Raw genomic sequence first — 18,482 nt, forward strand, 5'->3', positions numbered from 1 at the left:
CACAAGAAGAAAAAGTATGGTTTAAAGGGACCGACAACTGGCCGGAACGTGTGATTAGATCCTGGTAGAAATGGAATGACCGTGAAATATAGTGACAGATTCCAGCATGATTTTCGCGTTATGAGTAGAATTTATATTTTTAAATAACAAAGAGCTAAGCTAGTTGGTAAGTATTCACTCTAAAAAGGCAGGGCGTACAAACACGGACATAAGAAAGAAGTCAGGACACCACAAACGCCGACTAACAACTGAAGAGACGCACAACGGCGGAAAAGAAAGAAGGCACGAAAACTTATCTGCGCATGCCCATGCAACAGGCGAACCTATCAATCCGGTACGCGTGGGGGTCTACGTGGAAGATAACTGTTAAGGCATTTGATTTCATCTTTATGCAAGTTAATCGACGGTTGGCTCACGCATGCGCTACCACTGTTCTCGATATGCCATGCTTCAATCATCAGGCGCGTTTCTTCATTTCTATGCCGGTACAACACTGCGCATTCGTCGAATTTTGGCGTGCACTTACAATCTCGACAATGTAAAGATAGATTAGAAGGTGAGCCTCCTGTTAGCTCTCTTCCCCTCAACAACCACAGGCAAAGCTGAAAGTCCTAGAATAGATCCGTGGGATAGTCTCGGCACTGTCACATAGTTGGCTGCAGTTATACCGCGTGCGCTTTCTCTGTGTCTTAGTCGCAGGCATTCAGGGTAAGCGCTATATACGTCACTCGGCACAAGCAGGTTTCCAGTTGTTTGTGGCCTAACTATAATTAAGCACACCCTCATTGCCATGGCGAGAGTGTTCCTGACAGGCAGGGTAGTTTCAACGTCGATTAATATCAGAAGCGCTTGTTTACAGGCACAGGCTTAGTGTAAATGCTTTCCGGCGTTCGCGCGAGCTTCGCAATTTGAGGGATCCAGTTTTGAAACCTGGCAATGGCGAAGTGCCATTTGTTTCAAAAGACGCTATTGCCGCGTGACGCATCGCCCAGTTTCCTTACGTCACACATGGCGCCTCGCATGATGGATCGGTCCCTGACGCATCGGTCCGTGACGCAAAGTACCGTCAAACCAGAAATAGCACATCGTACTGGAACACTATTGTCTTGGTCATTATGTCCTCATTAATTTTCTTCATTTTGGAGTAGAAAATTGTAGCAGAATAACAGCTTCTGAACGCAGCTCTTCAACGCTGGTGTAATACCCCAATTTTTAGTGTTTTTCTGCGAAATGATGTATTCGCACTACAGGCGGGTGCGAAGGTATTGCAAACGCCAAGAGTTGAGGTATCCTCTGCTGATTCAATCGTGCACGGTGCGCAAATTCTCACTTCACAAATGTCGTTTTAGGGAGCTTTGGACGTTGCCACGTGAGCACTTCGTGGTCACAAGGCTACCACGTCCGCGGGCCACTTTGTTTTTATTTTATTTTTTATCAGAATGAACTCGGCATACCCCCCAACTTTGGGTTTCAGGACGAAGTGAATTCCTTCTCCACTCTGTGACGATACCGGCGACAACAGGGGTGCAGGTTAATAGTGTATTACTTGAAAGCCTGTTGACAAGAGGATTTCTAGTACAGTGTTTAGTCTTTCCAAAAGGCCAATACGACCCTTCTAAATAAATAAAAAGAAAAACTTGCTCTCTTTTGCTGTTTTTTCTTCTTCCATTAATGCAGTGGTACAGAAGAGCTTTAATGCAAGAAAAGCAGAGATCGACCGCTAGAGGTTTCGTCTGGCCTGCTACTGCGCATAGCGAAACGGGAGAATGCCAAGGAAAAGGAGGGAGAGAGCGCGCGTGTGGTTGACGATATGTGTGTACGTTGAACTGTGTACACGTGCGATGTACAAACATCTCCAACGTGTCGATGCCCATAACAGTGCATTGTCGGACTGGCGCAGTTTACCTTAACTTCAGCCGTGTCTGGCTGTTCTTCATCGGATCTCGCGGGCACATTGACGAAGCTTTTGGACTCTTCTCGAGATGGCATGCGGAATGGCGCTTGTGCTGTGTTCTCCTTGGACTTGACTGAGTAGCTCCGCGACACCGGCGGCTTGGAGGCGCCCCCCTCCTCGCGAAGAGCTAGGCTTCCGAACAACTTGACAGCGTTGGCCACGCTGTTGCCCCCAGACGATGGACGCCGATAGGTGCTGTAACTGCCACTGCCGGGCGTCGGCCCCGGTGCACCCTGATGCGAAGACTGCCGGCCGTAGGTGCTGCCTGGTCGCGGCAGCGTGCTTGACCTGCGAAACCCACGAACGGGCGTATTGCGACGCCAGTTAACCACTGTACAAGAAATTGAGGTGTGTAATTGTTGCGACGACAGATTGTGTGCAGTGCATTATAGAAAGATTTTTCTCTCTGCGTTTAGCGTGGAGAAAAGGCAGCTTTGTAAGCTCGCCAACTGATCGCTAATAAGATAACAAAAATACCGAAGAGTGTAGGGGAAGCAGCTAATGGCGCAGTTCACAGAACCAAAACAGAAGCAGTCCAACGCCGGCTCTCGTTATATATATATTTAATAAAATAGGACGATAAAGTTTTGTAAATGAGACCTCATTAGCTTCGCTTGGACGGAGTGACGTATGACTTCTGCTTCTCTGAATGACGTGGCCAACTTTGCCACTGCAAATGTATTAAGACATATTCACCACGAACGAGGGATTTATGGCAGTCCTGCAAAAAGAAAAAAAAAGAAGGCCGTCACTCTACATAACTAAATTAGCTTCTGAAAAATATATATTATAGGCGCTGCGCAAAACTGTAAAGCGCACAAAAGCCGCGCGCAGAACTAAAGGTTTCAACGTATGTTAGATACACCTGAAAGAAAATTCCACAGACCAATGCGCTTCCGGTAACCAGGGCATAAAGCCATGCAGCCGCTCTCCGTATACTGGCGCTGTTCTATGCAGATACCATAGTCCTTCAATAGCTTCAATAGTCCTTCAAGAGTATTGAAGGACTATGACAGTACTCACAAAAGCTACCTGGACACTTCTATATATCATGATGGACCGGCAGCGCAATCACACATAGACAGAGAAAAGAAGGAACACAAGAACAGCGCCGACTCACAACTAACCCAAGCTTCAGTCTGGTTACGTCTATATATGACGTCTGGCGAGTGCCGAACAGTGGAGCATCGACACGCTGCACATGTGCCCGATGTGACAGCGCGTTGGCCTTGCATTTTTTTTTTTTTTTTTTGCCGTAAGTAGTACACCAGCGCGAAGGAACGAGTACCACGCAAAAAAAAAAAAAAATTGGGGAGAGAGAGAGAGAGAGAGAGCTTGCCTGTTGTAGTCCGATGCGTAGCCACTGTTGCGGCTACCGTAGTCTGACCCATAGCCACCCGACCGCCCGTAGTCGGATGTGTACCCAGCGGTGGGACTTTTCCCGTAGTCCGACCCATAACCAGACCCGTATCCCGAGCCGTATCCCGAGCTTGGTCGGCTGCTCTTGCGGCCGTAATCAGAGCCGTAACCAGAGCTCGATGCCTTGTAACTTGGACTGTAGACGCTCAAACTCGGTGTGCGAGTGCCGCTGTAGCGACCGCTGCCACCGTACGATGGCTGCACGAAAAAAAGGAAAAAGAACACAATGGCTTTGCCTTTTCAAGTATTCTAGACCTGGCACTTTGCACAAACTCCTCATATGTCACCGGTACTCTACTTTAGCTGATGATGATGACGTCGACGCCATTTACTATGACCCATGGAACGCTTGTGGTGAGTGTAAAGCGCGCGGTTTCCCGTGTGTGTGTGTTACGTTGTACTCGTGTTGGACTGCCCTTGCATGCGTTAAGATCCATGATTCACTGATCCCATTCCGTATGCGCCATAGCCTTCACTAGCTATTTTATATTATCGTAACTAAGACGAAAACAATACGGTCCTTCTTGAAGTCGACAGTAGAGAGCCCGCGTGTGGATAAGAATGTGGGACGTTGTTATGACATTGCACCGACCTTCATAGCAAACCTGCTGTAGTCTTGAGTATTGAAATCGTTCGTGAACGGCACTATGTGCCCGAGAATCGCTATTTGTGCAAGTTGTTACGTTTTACAGCAGAGCTGTTATGCCAGCCATTTGTCCAGTTCGCGATGTAGACAAGAAACTATCATTACGCCATCATCATTCTCCTCCTCCTCCTACTCCTTATTATTATTATTATTATTATTATTATTATTATTATTATTATTATTATTATTATTATTATTATTATATTATTATTATTATTATTATTATTATTACTTCTTTGTATATTTAGTGCCATTCGTCCATGAAAAGTTCTGGTATCCTACGTTTCGTGGTTCACCATGTCCGACATAGCGCCAACCGTTCTAACCCCTTACAACATCGCTATAATTTACACGATCACGTCTGGAAAAAAACTCGCTTTGCGTACCTGCACTTACAGAGCTGACTTTCTCGTGGTCTTGTCAGATATACAGAGCAACTTTTGCAGATAACGAAATGTCGCCACTTGAGATCTGAGAAAGACTGTATGGAGAAGCACTCACCGAGCCGTAGGTGGAGCTCCGAGGCGACGTGCAGTTGGCGGAGTAATTTCCGGAGCCACCATAACGAGACGCACCACCGCCGCCGCCGGTGCGCTGCGTGCAAGAGAGGAACGACGTGAGAAACAGGGCCACAACCAGCAATAACAATCCTATTAATTAAGCATTTTAAATGTCGTTTAATGCATGTAGAGCATATACAGTGAAACCTCGGTCATACGATCACAGCTAATACGAATTTTTTGTTGGTCCCGGCCATGGCCCATTCGCCTGCAGTGTAATGGAGTACGGTCGTTGCGAACCGATTTTCACCCAGCGACGTTTGATACGAACGTACGCTACCGCTCAGGTACGAAGAGGTGCTGTCCGCGCTGTCTCGGAAGACGCGCCAAGCACGTGTGAGCGCGGGAAAGCAAGCGTGGACATGCGCGCCGCACCGCGAAATCGTCAGAATCACGGTGTAAGAAAAACACTTACGGTCAGAATAAACCTTCAGTGACGCGTCACGGCCTCCGAGATTGGGTGCGCGAATCTTTGGGGCTCTTATGTGACTCCGTGTGCCTTCGCCTTTAGATTACAGAAGACATTAGCGCCATGCTTTTTTTTCTAACGCGTCGATGCGGGCTGCTGTCGTTGTGCTGTGTTTACACGTGCCTGCCTCGTGCATCAGACATCCTATGAAGGGTGGACGATGACCGAAAGAAAGCGAGGACGGTCTTGGCGAAGGAGTCAGGCCTCACAACGTCAACATGCGCGATCGTTGAAGTCTCACTTGTGCGGGCAAGGCCGTAAATATCCAAAAAACATCCCCAACACCTCGCGATAACAAAATCATAACACAGAACCGTGGTTTTGTAATTTTGTGGCCTTGATCCATCGCGTTAAAGCGCCTCTTTTGTTACTTTCGCTGCAGTACTCCTGTGCCACGCAAAAAAGCATACTGAAATTTAGAAGGGGCTACTGCTGTCGCGGGTCACAGCGCTCTTGGTTGATTAATTGAATATGCGCGTACGGGCCGTGCATTTACGAGTGCTGGTATGATTGCCGACATCTAAAAACTTGACTGACAATCATTCAGGGTTTTTCCTAACGTTGCTGCGGCCGTGAAAAACAATAAATGAAAATGTACGCCAGCTTTCTTTTGTCGCATGCTAATTTTGCGCGCTGTCCGGTGATACGAATTTTGGATGATACGAATATTTTTGGTCGTCCCGTGAGATTCGTATCACCGAGGTTTCACTGTACTTCAACGAACCTGCGACTGGTCACTGATAGGTTCCTCACTCTAAGAAAAAGAAAAAAAAAAGAGCACGTGTTACTCTTTTTCGGTGAGTCTTGTCTCGAGTCTTGTCTCGCCGCGTATATGACTCACTTTAAAGAGACACGCCAACTCTCTTTCGGGTCCCACGACTCTCTGACGGGAGTATAATGCTCTCCAAGGAGAGTTCACGTGTCTCTTTAAAAAGGGTCATTTACGTATTAAGTCAAGACTCACAATAAAGAGTCAAAGGCCTCTTTTTTTTTTCCTTAGAGTGATGACGAAGGTTGCGGTGATGACGTTGAGCAACAAAGCCTGCATCGGGGCTTCCGAAAAGAACCTAAGATGTCCGGGACTTCAAAACTCTTCCTTTTTTTTTACTACTCTCGCCTCTGACGCTTACATCAGAACGGTTAGATGGGCTAGTTGGTGTGCTACCATCTTGAACGAATCGCTGATGCTTACTTCGGTGGCACGCAAGTGTTTCTACATTTTGCCACTATTCGTTGTTCGCGGACTCTGTGTTCCGGAACGGAACCCAAGACATCATGCTTAGCACCAAAACGGACATATTTAGCGGAATTAACCTCCCTGTCTATTTCTATAATTATAATTGTTGGGGTTTAACGTAGTGACGCCGTATAGTGGAGGGCTCCGGGAATTTTGGCCATCTGGTGTTCTTTAATTCGCACCTAAATCTAAGTACACGGGCCCCAAACATTTTCGTATTCGATCCCGCGACCTGCGGGTCAGCAGTCGAGCACCATAACCACTAGACCACCGTGGCGGGTTCCGCCTATTTCTTCTAGCGAACGAAAGCAACACGGAATGAACAAAGCACGGCAGAAAACAATAAAAGCGCGAAAATCCCTGGAGACTTTGTTCGCAGCTCAAGGGCGATACATGCAGCTTTTTTTATTTATTTAACATATCTTCAATTAATTCATCAATGAACGTATTCCACTTGCCCGGTCCGGTTAGGGAGATAAAAAGAAGTGAGCATACAAAATATTCGCGTGAGCTTAAACAAAACACATACGAATAAATAAATAAAAAAGATACTTGGGCACTCGGGAATTTTTGTTAATACGTTTCGCAGTAACTGCGGATATTTCACATAGACAGCTACACTGCACATACATACAAATGTGAACGAGCATATGTAACAAGTTCACGTTTTCCAGCAAATAGTTCGTTTACCTAACGTGTAAATGGCAAGTGTCGACCTTGCTATTTACACGTCAGGTAAATTAACTATTTGCTGGAAATATCGAACAATATCACTGTCTTCATCTAGCTGTCGTTGTCATACCAAAGCACGATGTACCGAATCAGTGTATTTAACTAGGCTTAAATAAATTCTGAGTTAATTTGTTCTTGAAATTCAATCCTGCGTGCTTCTTCTCTTTTTGCACTATTCTGTTTGGCGCTGCTTAAGTTACAGCTGAACCGTGATATTATCAATACTCCACTATTTGCAGTCGCTGCTGTTCTTTTCTTTTGTTCAGCTGCCGAACAGAATATGCTCTCACTCTTCTTGCCTGGTTGTTGCTTTGTTAGGCGTAATTGTTCGGTTTCAAGTGCTAAGGGCCGCAAGAAAAAATTAACCAACGAGTAACAAAATTCATAAGCGATTCCGCAGAGGTGACACTGAATTTTGATGAAAGGTACAAAAAGTCCCCTTTGAATTTGCGTATGCTTCTTTAAAGCACTTCCACATCGATTTGCGTGGGCCAGAAGAGCAGCGCACAGTTTATTTATTGAAATTTCATTTATCCATTAATTTTTTTTTAATTTATCCATTTGTTTGTTTATTTATGTATTCATTTAATTGTTTACTTATTTTAATTAATTAATTAGTTTGTTCGTGTATTATTTCTATTTTTATTTTTTCATTTATTTACTTTTCTTATTTACTTTTAGTGAACCAGTGGCGAGTAGTGGGGTTAACTCAATTCCTGTGACGCCTACCTGCTATAGGGGCTTTCTGTTGAGTAGGTAACTGTTCGCAGAGTTACGAATGGCCTAGTTAGATAGAGCTTCGATGTAAAAAAAAAAACAAAAAAAAAACTGCTGGGGCAGCAAATAGAAACACATGCGTAACATGTGATCCGTCACGAGTTCCTTACTTTCGCTATCCATAAATTACGAAACACAGCGAATAATACAGCACGACAGAGACACCTGTTCACAAATTTAATACACTTGAATCCTTTACCTATTTGTTTGTTTTTATTGTTTTTCAGAGGATCCATAATTTGCTTGAGTTCATGATTAAGACTAAACAGGTGTTATTTCTGCCGCGAATGTCATTTCTGAATAATTTTGTTTAAAGATCGGGAACATTAAATGTGACAGCGGAACGCTGTGAAGTTTATTTCACCGCAAGTCAGGCCACAAAGATTATCGCCTTGAGGGAGAAAAACGAATAGGATACCTTGCCCTCCTTAGATTCCTAGCGCCTCCGTACTGTCTTTTCGCTGCATTGCAGCAAAGAAAGACACAGTATACAACAATGCTGGTGCACCAGTCATAACTAGTTCCTTTGTCGACAAGAATTATACCCTTGTGCATCAATTTTACAACCCTATCGCATTTTGTGTCCTTCAGCATTCCTTGCCTTTCTGTCGTTTTATGATGCGTGTGTTTTTGTTTTGTCTTTTGTGATTCCTGAGTGATTGTGATCTGGTTCTACTTATCTTATGCGACCATAAGTAGCCAGCACACCTCACCTGGTGTCACCGCCTCCTTGTGTAGTCATGTAACCAGCGATAGAAACAATACCGTTAAAACACTCGGAATCAGTCCTTGTGGTTTTGGTTTTGTTTATCTTGCCAGCTCAGCTGTAGGAATAAAGACCGCATGCGTACAAAATTTTATGATGACCCAAACAACCCTCTTTGTGCGAAACTGTGCTGGTACCGAGTTCACTCTCTCCTTTATTTTTATCAATAGCACTTCTATACATTCCGGAACTTTTCCGAAAACGTGCTCTGGCCAATCATTTTGAATCAATGGCGAAGCAATGAATGCGATAGCAACAAATTGGAATGTAACGCGAAGAACGGAAAGCAGCTCGAAATTTCCAGCGCGTCGCTCAAGCGCAAAGGACGCACGAAAAGAACACACACAGGACGAGCGATAACTATCAAGTGTCACAGCTCGACACTTAAAGCACGTTGCTCATACATGAAGAAGGACGCATGAAACGAACGCACAGGTATACACAGGACGAGAACGAACTGTTACTTATTTCTGTTTGAACAGCGCGCTCCTTTCGCCAACGCGGCCGCTTCAGCGAGCGAAGTGACCTTCGTAAGACATACCCCCCCCCCCCCCCCCACTTCCCTCCGCTAGATAAGCACGCGCGCAGGCGGCCACGCCCTGTAGGGCGAAGTGCACGGAGGCGCTACGAGCGGGGCGATGACCTTTAAAGCGCGCCCCTCGCGCACTCCGCGCCATCTCGCCGGTGAGCAAGAAAGCACGCTGAAGTAAATGGTGTATATAAATAGCTCGCCGTTAGCATGCTGAAAGACGTTACTTTTCGCGGCCTAGCCGTCTAACGCCGAGCGCTGCGGAGTGAGGGGTCGCCCGTTCGATTCCGCGCCGCGGAAAGTATTTTTCTTTGTTGCTTTTACACCCGCACACCCACACACACACACACACACACACACACACACACACGCATATATATATATATATATATATATATATATATATATATATATATATATATATATATATATATAAGGGACATGACGGCGGCGGCAAAAATTAGCCGAGAGTGTCCACATAATTGCTATCGCAATAATAAAAGAAGAACCATCGCAGAGTCTGTTTTTTGACAAGGATGCGAAAACTGGCTTGGTTCCTTTTATGAGCTGGTCGGGCAGCAGCACGACCAAGGTCGTTACCGACGGTGACAAAATGCTCCGGCAGTCATTGGAATATGATGTCATCATCCTTCGAAAGGACATGATGGAGAAATTCTCTTGTCTTATGTACAAACTGTTTATGGATGCTCCGCCTTAACGCTGATACTGAAAGGTTGCCTTCGAGTCAGACCAAGAACTCGCTTCCATTTCCATGCGGCGCTGAATACCGTTATATATTTAGGTTTTGAATTGGCCTAAACAGAGTTGACTGGACCTGTCATGGTGTTTTGCCGACGTTACCTGCTGCGCCAGTGAAAGAAGCTACCCTCGAGACGCACCATTCCAACTGAAGAAGCAAGATTTCTTGTGATGGGCCACTTGAGCACAGCGTATCTAAGCCACGTACAAGTGTAACTTGTACGTGGTCGGTGTACGCACAGACACGGACAGGACAGGTCGGTGTAAGCACAGACAGCTGCGGAGCGGCATTCTGCATACCCTCCATTGAAGGGTCATGGTCGGGCGGCTTGGATCGTGTAGTTTCATCTACAACGGTACAAGGCGCCGCAGTTATCGCCGTATTGCGAAAACTACTGGCCCGTATACTCTGCACGAGATGTTACGGTACTGATGGGCTCAAAGTCAGCGCTACAGAGACTATATCGTGGTCTATACCTCCAGAAAATTTTACAAGGCAATTTATGGCACTGATTAAAGATCTAATGTGCAAGAGATTGAATGTAAAGTTTCAGTGGACCTCATCCCACGTTGGAATTGGCGGAAATGAAAAAGCTGATTCCCTTGCATCGAAGCGCTGACATATTTCTCGAAAGTGAGAGCTCCAAAGATTTATCAGAACTCCAAAAAGGTAATCCGCAATCACTTTAGGGCAATCCACGAGACTCCATATCAAGCCTGTGTGATCCACGGACTTGCTCGAGAAGAAGCGACACTTTTGTGCGGCATTAGAACTGACCCCGCGTACATTCCGGCTTGGTTATCAAGGCGAAAGCCTTAGATGCCTCATCAAACGCGAAAATTGACCATCGGCGTCGGCGCCCCGCGGCGTCGGGGAAACACGAGTGATGCATAAAAAATCATCACGTGATGACGTCACCATATGACATCACCATAGCGTCACAGACCGCCAAAATTTGTGGCGTCATTATGACGTCATTGTGACGTCCCGTGACGTAATGACGCATGATGACGACATCACATGACATCGCAGCTATGTCAAAGGCGGGCTGATCACACAGGCAGTGCAAAATCAGGTGAGGTGCCTCCGATCTTGGAGGCAGTGCAAAACCACGTTGGGTGCAGAAAGATTTCGGAGGGTGGCGGGGCAGGATCAATACATCGACTGAGAATAAAAAGAAGATGGCGTTCGCCTTCGAGTCGTCTTAGGTGAATTCATAAGGGACTCTGTGAGTTTTTCCAAGACTGGGCGATTCGCTTCCCCGCTCTGTGCCTCCTGCGGTGATATCGGTGACATCGAACATTTAAATTCGCCATAGTTCGGCACTGAAAGAGAAGCGATGGTACAAAAGGGGTTGCCTGATGCACGGGACACTTGAAGACGTCGTTTTTTCCGGAGGGCCGGCGGCAATCATCAAAAGAGCGCAGCGACTGCTGTTTATCTTCTTGTGAGACGCAGGATTGCTTAACACCTGGTGACACACCCCTTCTATCAACTCATGCGATGCTCTGGCAGAACAGACGCCGGCTGTGTATTCCAGGTTAATGCCTCCTGCTGCAACATGACCACCACCACACCAGCACGATAAAAATTTGCCCACTTTCGATGTTGTGCTTCAATGAAGAGCGACACGTATGGCGGCAGGATCCGTTGCCGTACAGGTCGTCGCGACAATAAACTTGACTCGCAAGGCCAGTTATTCTGTGTGTGTGACATTGTTTGTTTGTTTCCATCGGAAGGGTGCACTGCCTGCAGGCGAAGGTGCATGACCAATGCGCAAGGAAATAGAGGGAAAGATATATAAAGGAAAGGCAGTGGGGTTAACCTGGTACCAGTAACCGGTTCGCTGCACTGCACAGGGGTGGGGAAATGGGGGTCGGAAAGATGAAAGGACGTTGTTGGTGGTGATACATGGTGAAACTTGTGGCGCACAAAAAAAAAAAAGACACGGACAAAGAAAGTGACGACTGGACGATGCGCTTTTGTAGAACAGGAGTACTACGAAAGCGCACGTACTAGAAATGCAACTTGAAAGGGCGTAAGAATGGGCTTCTTGGTGGTGATACATGGTGAAACTTGTGACAGATGACAGAGAAAGAAACAAAATCAAAGGGGAAAAAATGCCTCTTATGACGTCCAGTTCTAAGTTGCGCTGTGTATATAAGTCGGATAATGCTGGGTAATTAATGAAACGTTATATTTATGTGTGCAATCGCAACCGCTTGCACACAGGATGGAAAAGTTTCGACACACTTTATGCTGTGTAGGTTTCCGCCCTATACAGCTGTTGAGGCTGTGTTGAGGCAGCAGCTAACTATAGCCAGGAAGGAAGGTACAAGAGCGCGAAAATTTAGCTGCTGTTACCGAATCCTCGTGTTGCTGACAAAGAGTGTCGCCTTTATCGTTGCCTGGCTACGCAATGATTCATCTGGGATGACTTACGCCTGAGAGGGTCTCTTGACAAAGGTTGCGCGCACGCTCTGGTGGGTCTACAATAAAAGTGCCCTAATTGCGTCACATCCAGTGCCCAAGTTACCTAAGAGTTACGCGCTGTTTCTTCTTGACGGGTCGAGGAAAGCCGCCGCTCTCCTCAATGACGTCGTCCGCTCAAACCCGGCAGCCTTCCATCACGGAAATAGAACCAACGAAAGATGCGTCAAAACGAAAGAGCAGCCCGAACGAAAGAGAACACGGCCCTACTGCGACTCACGAAATGAGAAGCGGAAGCTAAGGACGGGCTAATGGAGCAAAGAACGATTTTTCGCGCTAAAAACAACTGTCTCGTTAAAGAGAACGGAAAAAAACCAAAGGCCCCGGCCTGGCGCCTCGTTCGAACTCGCTTTTGTCGCGAACAAATACGCCTACCGCTTCCTCGGCTGTCCAGGCCAGCCATAGCTGTAGCGTTGGGTTTTGTGTTTTCTTTCAGTGATGATTCACGCGTGACCTTCTTGTTCAGCTGCAGCTATTTCGGCTTTCCCTGCAGTTCACGCGCTAAGCGTGGTCCGCACGTAACCTGGAACCTCCGCAGCAGGGCAGAGGGCGCGTGGAAAGCCCGACCTAAGGCCGGTCAGCCTAGAAGATCTGTCTCAGAGTCGGTGATGAGATAGGACATTCACTAAAACCCTTCGTGAGGTGACTTAATATTCTGCCTTATGCACCCGACTTTGCCTGTTTTTAACTCAAAGAGCTGAGAGTAGCCTCATAATCATGAGGACTCTGGTAGCGGAGGTAATACAAGACCCCCTGCCCCCTTTTTTTTTCTTTTTGCCCTCGGTTCGCAACGTATTTCAACGTGCAGTTATATTTAGCTTTCTGTGTCAGTGTCCGTCGGTATACGTCTCAGATTGTACACCCGCGTCAATGACACAGCCTATTGACGACACGTCACGAGAAACTCAGGCATACCGAAGCCTGATATTTTACCTGCATTTCCTGTAATGCAACCATGATTATGCCAATTCTGGCATGCGGTCGCAGTCAAAAGTAAATCCGCCGTGGTGGCGTAGCAGCTAAGATTCTGCGCTGCAAAGCACGAGGGGCGCAGGTTCGATACCCGTGGACACGGCGGCCGCATATCGATGGCGAAAAATGCAAAAACGGCCATGTGCTTAGATTTCAGGCGCACTTTAAAGAATTCTCGGTAGCCACAGTCAATCCGGAGTATCCCATTACTGCTTGCACCATATCATAGCTCCTGCATGCAATGCCCCAGAATTTTTTTTTTTTTAGTTACGAATAAATAGACGTTTGCGCTCGAGCACGGCTTGTTATGGTATCATCGACGGGATAGGTTGCTGTCAACACGTTGCTTTAAATATGAAACATTTTTTTACTAGAAAACCTCAAAGTCGAAAGATGAAGATTTGTTAGCAACTGTATTCAACGTATTTTCTGTCATTTTTGTGCTAAAAGTTACTTTCGAAATGGAAAGTGCGATATAATACTCGATTAATTACGCAAGAACGAAGGTCATAAACTAATCATCCACTCCCTTACAGTCACCTACGTCTCCTACGTCACCAGTCTTGGCGTCAAGAACTTAAGAGGACTACGAAGTCAGAAACCCCGCCCGCTCATAGCGTATACAGTACAGGTGTTTGGGGTCGTTTATCACGTCAACTAACCTAATGTAACCTAACATGACATAATAATAATAAGTGTTGGAGTTTTACGTCCAAAAACCACCATATGATTATAAGGGACGTCGTAGTGGAGGGCTCCGAAAAATTTGATCATTTGGTGTTCTTCAACGTACACCTGAATCTAAGTACACAAGCCTCTAGCATTTCGCCTCCGCCGAAATGGGGCCACCGCGGCCATGATTCAATCCTGCGACATTCGGGTCAGCAGTCGAGCACCATAACCAATAGACCACCGTGGCGGGGTTAACCTAATAATAATAATAATAATAATAATAATAATAATAATAATAATAATAATAATAATAATAATAATAATAATAATAATAATAATAGTATCTAGGGTTAGCGCTTGCCCTGTGCACTGTCTTCTTTTCTTCTCAGCCAGTTCGTTCTTTTTCTTCCTGTTTGCGCTAAAAAATATGATGTCTGGGATCCCAAAACCAAGGTATGATTATGACAGACGCCGTAGTGGAGGGCTCCGGAAATTTCTACCATTTGGGGTTCTTTAACGTGCACCTAAATCTAAGTACACAGGCCCCAAACATTTTTGCCTCCATCGAAAATGCAGCCGCCGTGGCCGGGATTGAATCCCGCGACCTTCGGGTCAGCAGTCGAGCGCCATAACCACTAGACCATAGTGGCGGGGCGGGTTAACCTAACCTAATCTAATGCCTGTGCGTGTAAGTTTGGTACTTCTTAAATCATTGGTAAGTTCCCTACAGCCTTGACTTGAATAAAAGGTTTATGAAATAATGCGTAAATTATAACAAAATAAAAGCAAATACAACCAACTATGGTTAAAATTTTAAGAAAGGACATAAAAGGTAGTGCTTTCTGAACTCTCTACCCCTTAGAGCTTATGGAGAAATAGGTGACCGGGATCATCTCATCTACTGTATCTGCTCCGACGTCACACTGGCACACGATCAATTTTACTTCATTTTATTTTAGTTATTCTTTCTTACTTGAAATTTAGTTAATTTAACGGTCACCTAGTAAAAAGAATGCGTACAAGATTACTGCATATGATGCCCCGCCTTAGTACAATTCGCCGCCATTTTTTACAGCAAATCTGTTAGCGTCTAGTTGGTCGGGTAAAATGAGGGGGTGGGGGCGCAAGACACGCAAAGAAGCGGGAGGAGGCTAGTGTGCTGCTTCGCCAAGAAGTATCACATGACGTCAAGGGCTTGGCATCGAGACCTGCAGTTGCTCTGACAATTTATCACTGCGGAGAGCAGACAGGAGCTAGGAAATCAGCCGCAAGTGCCCATTAGTGAGAACCGCAAACAAGCTATTAGATCTGTACCGATTGGCTATGCAGTACAGAGATGCAGTACAGAGACGTTCGCACATGGAATGCTTGAGCCCGCTATGCTCCGCATGCCACGTTGCTCGGTAAAGCGTTTTCGCCGCATCACGGTACGCTGTGCGGTGAAGACATGGCGAAGGGAGTGTCCCGCTTATTTTTACTGGCACGGGAACCTGCCGACTGAACGAGTCCGTTAACTCGAGTCCAACGTTCCTTCAGTCGGTGCGGAGGACGTGGCCGGGGCTGCGCAGGACGACGCGCAGTAAAAGTAACGAGAAGCGAGGGAGGGAGCGCACGCGTGTTCTTTGGGAGCACCGTAGAGAAGACGGTGTAGTCGCGGAGGCTTTGTAAGACGCGGCAACTGTAGACTATAGGCTCGACATGTCCATGCAGAAGACCTTCTTGGACACCGCGGTGGTCTCTAGAAACTACGGGACTTTCATCCTGTTTCCTGTTTCTAAGTATGGGCAGGAGGTCTATGGGCTCTTTATTATCGGGTCGCGAGGACACCCATTTTGCTATGCTGATTGTGAGTAAAATGTGCACGTGCTGCCACTAGTGCTTTTTCATGATGTGCTCAGCGTGCTCACGGTAGTCCAGGGGACATTTATTGCGACTTCCAGGCAACTCTTGTTGTATATGTCCATTGCCTACTTACTTTGAAACTGCAGTTGACACATCATTAAAGCAGAGCTTTCCTTGCTTCCCTTTCAGGTTTCGTCAGAAAGAAAAGAACGATAGCAGCAACGATAAGGAGGAAGGAAAAAAAAAAGAAATAGTTTCACATTTTCATTCGTTATTGAAGCATTTGCCCTTTCACAGGAATGGCAAGATGACGAAGGACGCGTCTTCTGTACGCACGGGTGGTTCTCCTAGAATGACACTTAGCGAAATGTACATAATACAACAAATTGCTCAAGATCTCGCCCTTCTTCCAATCACAACCCCGCATCATAACCGCCCCTCCACCAAATACGCACATAAAAAAGAAGTTACCACGAATTATAGAAATTGTGCGGCAAACTTCGGGTACGATAACGCGTCCCGTAACTTCTATTTTTATCGCAACCTTCGCTGATACCCTTCTTGCTCTCATACACTGCGCATTCTGAAACATGTGGCTGTGTTTTTTTCGTCGATGGTGCGAGGACAAAGGCGATGACGGCGGTAAGGCTGGCTAATCTCTTTCCAATTCATGCCAGCTCCCGCACACGTGCTGCGTAGTGTATACATATAATGTAAGACAAGTGTTCGTCAAGTGTAGGATGATTACCAAATGTAGACTATAACTGGCCATTTCACCTTTCTCTGTGAAGCCGTAGGGCCGTCCGGTGATTTTTTGACGAAATGTGGGGCAACTTCGCCAAGCGTGGCATTTTTTTACAGAGCTTTGAAGTACTCCCTGGAGAAGGTAGGAGCACTCACCAATTCCGGCAATCTGTACCCTCTGAAAACAAACATTTGGCACACTTATAACTGTTGTTTTTAACTGGTCTGGTTAATAAATTCTTTGATACAGGGGTGAAACAAGACAAAAGTTCAGGGTAAAATGAAGGCTTAAAGTGATAAGATGTCGTTGAGCAGGGAATGTTGCTAGAGCCAACATTTCGACAAGTGGACTTGTCACCGCTGATAATTTTTACAGAATGGTGATATTCGACTAAATTTTACCTGCGACATCGAAACGCCGAACAGCGCAACTTCCGTACCCTACCGAGACGTCCAGAGTGAGCGAACTTCGCTACATCAACCATCGGTCTGCTTCGCATTGTAGGTGTGCGGGGTGCACTTGTTATAATAGCACGCATGGCGCACGTGGGTTAACGAATGCCGAAGGATGACACCACCGCAATCGTTTTCGGAAACAGTGTCGTCATTCTAGGCGTAAAAAAAATGGTAGTTCTCCGCAAAAATTGTCAGCGGCCGCTTTTTGGAAATTTCAAAGCGGCAGTGTAGTCTTTGAAGGAAAGAGTTCGATCGTCCCACTTGACCCAACCGCCTGCCTCCTCTAATTAAAAGCGTATTTTTTCTAATTTATGTAATTAATGCCTCTAGTCATCCTAAGATGACTAGAGGCAGTAAAAGTAACTACGAAGGTAGCGAGCAAATGTATTTCCCTCATGTTTGAACACTTTCGGACACATTTCTTGAAACACCAAGTATAGGCTTCCAAAGCAACGTCGAGCGCCGCCACTGCTATTATCGCAACTAGAGGCATCCACGGCCACAACACTGCCGCCCCCGTTTCCGCGCACGCGCAGAGCTCTCGGATTGCATCTGTGGTGCGTCAAAATGTAACTATTGCTGACTAGCAGTGCCCTGGGCCGAATGAGGAGCGCATGTGCGCACGTGTCCTTGCCGCCGCCGCTGGCAAATCCGGCGACAAACCGCCTTCGCGGGCAGCGTCTGCCCCCAGAAACGCATAGCTCAGCCGCGCGAGCGTCGCGCCTAAACTTGAGCTTAGGTTCCCTATATATGCATGGCCCGTCGCACATAGCGAGCATGGCGTTACCCACGTTGTAGCTTAGTGGCTATGCAGTGTCGGGCTGATAAGCTCGAGGACGCGAATTCGACGGGGGCAATACGCAAGAACACTCGTATTCGCAATGCCCATAGACTGTCGCGCCGCCAAGCGGAATTAAGGAGCGTCCTCTCGAGGAGGGTTAGTAGACGATAAAATGGCAGCACTACGCAGTCGCTCCCTTGTTCGGCTGTGCTAACCTCAGTGTTAACGCATTGGCAAGGAAGGAACACTACGGCTTTGCATGTTCCCTGCATCAGTGAACAAACCGGGCCCTCCGTGACATGAGAAATCTGATTCGTTCTTGCGAGACGCGATGTTTTCGTGAAAATACGTGGCAACTCGCGCTTTCAATGCTAGCCCACAGCGTACGCATACCATCAGCTTCGCGAGGCTTTCTGTAGCCACGTAGGTTAGTTAAATGTTATCGTCTGACATATTCAGTTGAATCTCACCCTGATTTACTTGCATATAGCATTGGTCAGTGTTTCTTGTAGAGCATGAATCCCATAACACTGTACGCGGGAGGCCGCGCAGGCTCGCGATGTGCTCTTGTAAAACTCAGCGATCTCAAGTTGTCGATACATTAAAATAGGGCCTCTATCCTTTGCAAGCAAAGCGCTGTTACTAATCGTGCGAGCGACGTTTCAATCATCCGAGG

At 46.5% G+C, this 18,482-nt stretch overlaps 1 protein-coding gene across 2 annotated transcripts in view; it reads right to left on the reverse strand.

Moving 5' to 3' along the window:
- LOC119373178 (serine-rich adhesin for platelets) overlaps window positions 1–18,482 on the reverse strand; it is a 207,557-nt gene that overhangs the window by 156,663 nt on the left and 32,412 nt on the right. Inside the window, exons 2-4 of one of the 2 annotated variants that reach the window (XM_037643189.2) lie at window positions 4,521–4,613; window positions 3,294–3,571; window positions 1,906–2,242 (exon numbers count right to left, since the gene is read on the reverse strand). In XM_037643189.2, the coding sequence (XP_037499117.2) occupies window positions 1,906–2,242; window positions 3,294–3,571; window positions 4,521–4,613 (708 nt within the window). Of the gene's footprint in view, window positions 1–1,905; window positions 2,243–3,293; window positions 3,572–4,520; window positions 4,614–18,482 lie in introns of those variants that run through there. The other variant, XM_049419791.1, reaches the window with a different exon arrangement.

Source organism: Rhipicephalus sanguineus, chromosome 1 (assembly GCF_013339695.2).
Source record: "Rhipicephalus sanguineus isolate Rsan-2018 chromosome 1, BIME_Rsan_1.4, whole genome shotgun sequence".
Lineage (NCBI taxonomy): Eukaryota > Metazoa > Arthropoda > Arachnida > Ixodida > Ixodidae > Rhipicephalus > Rhipicephalus sanguineus.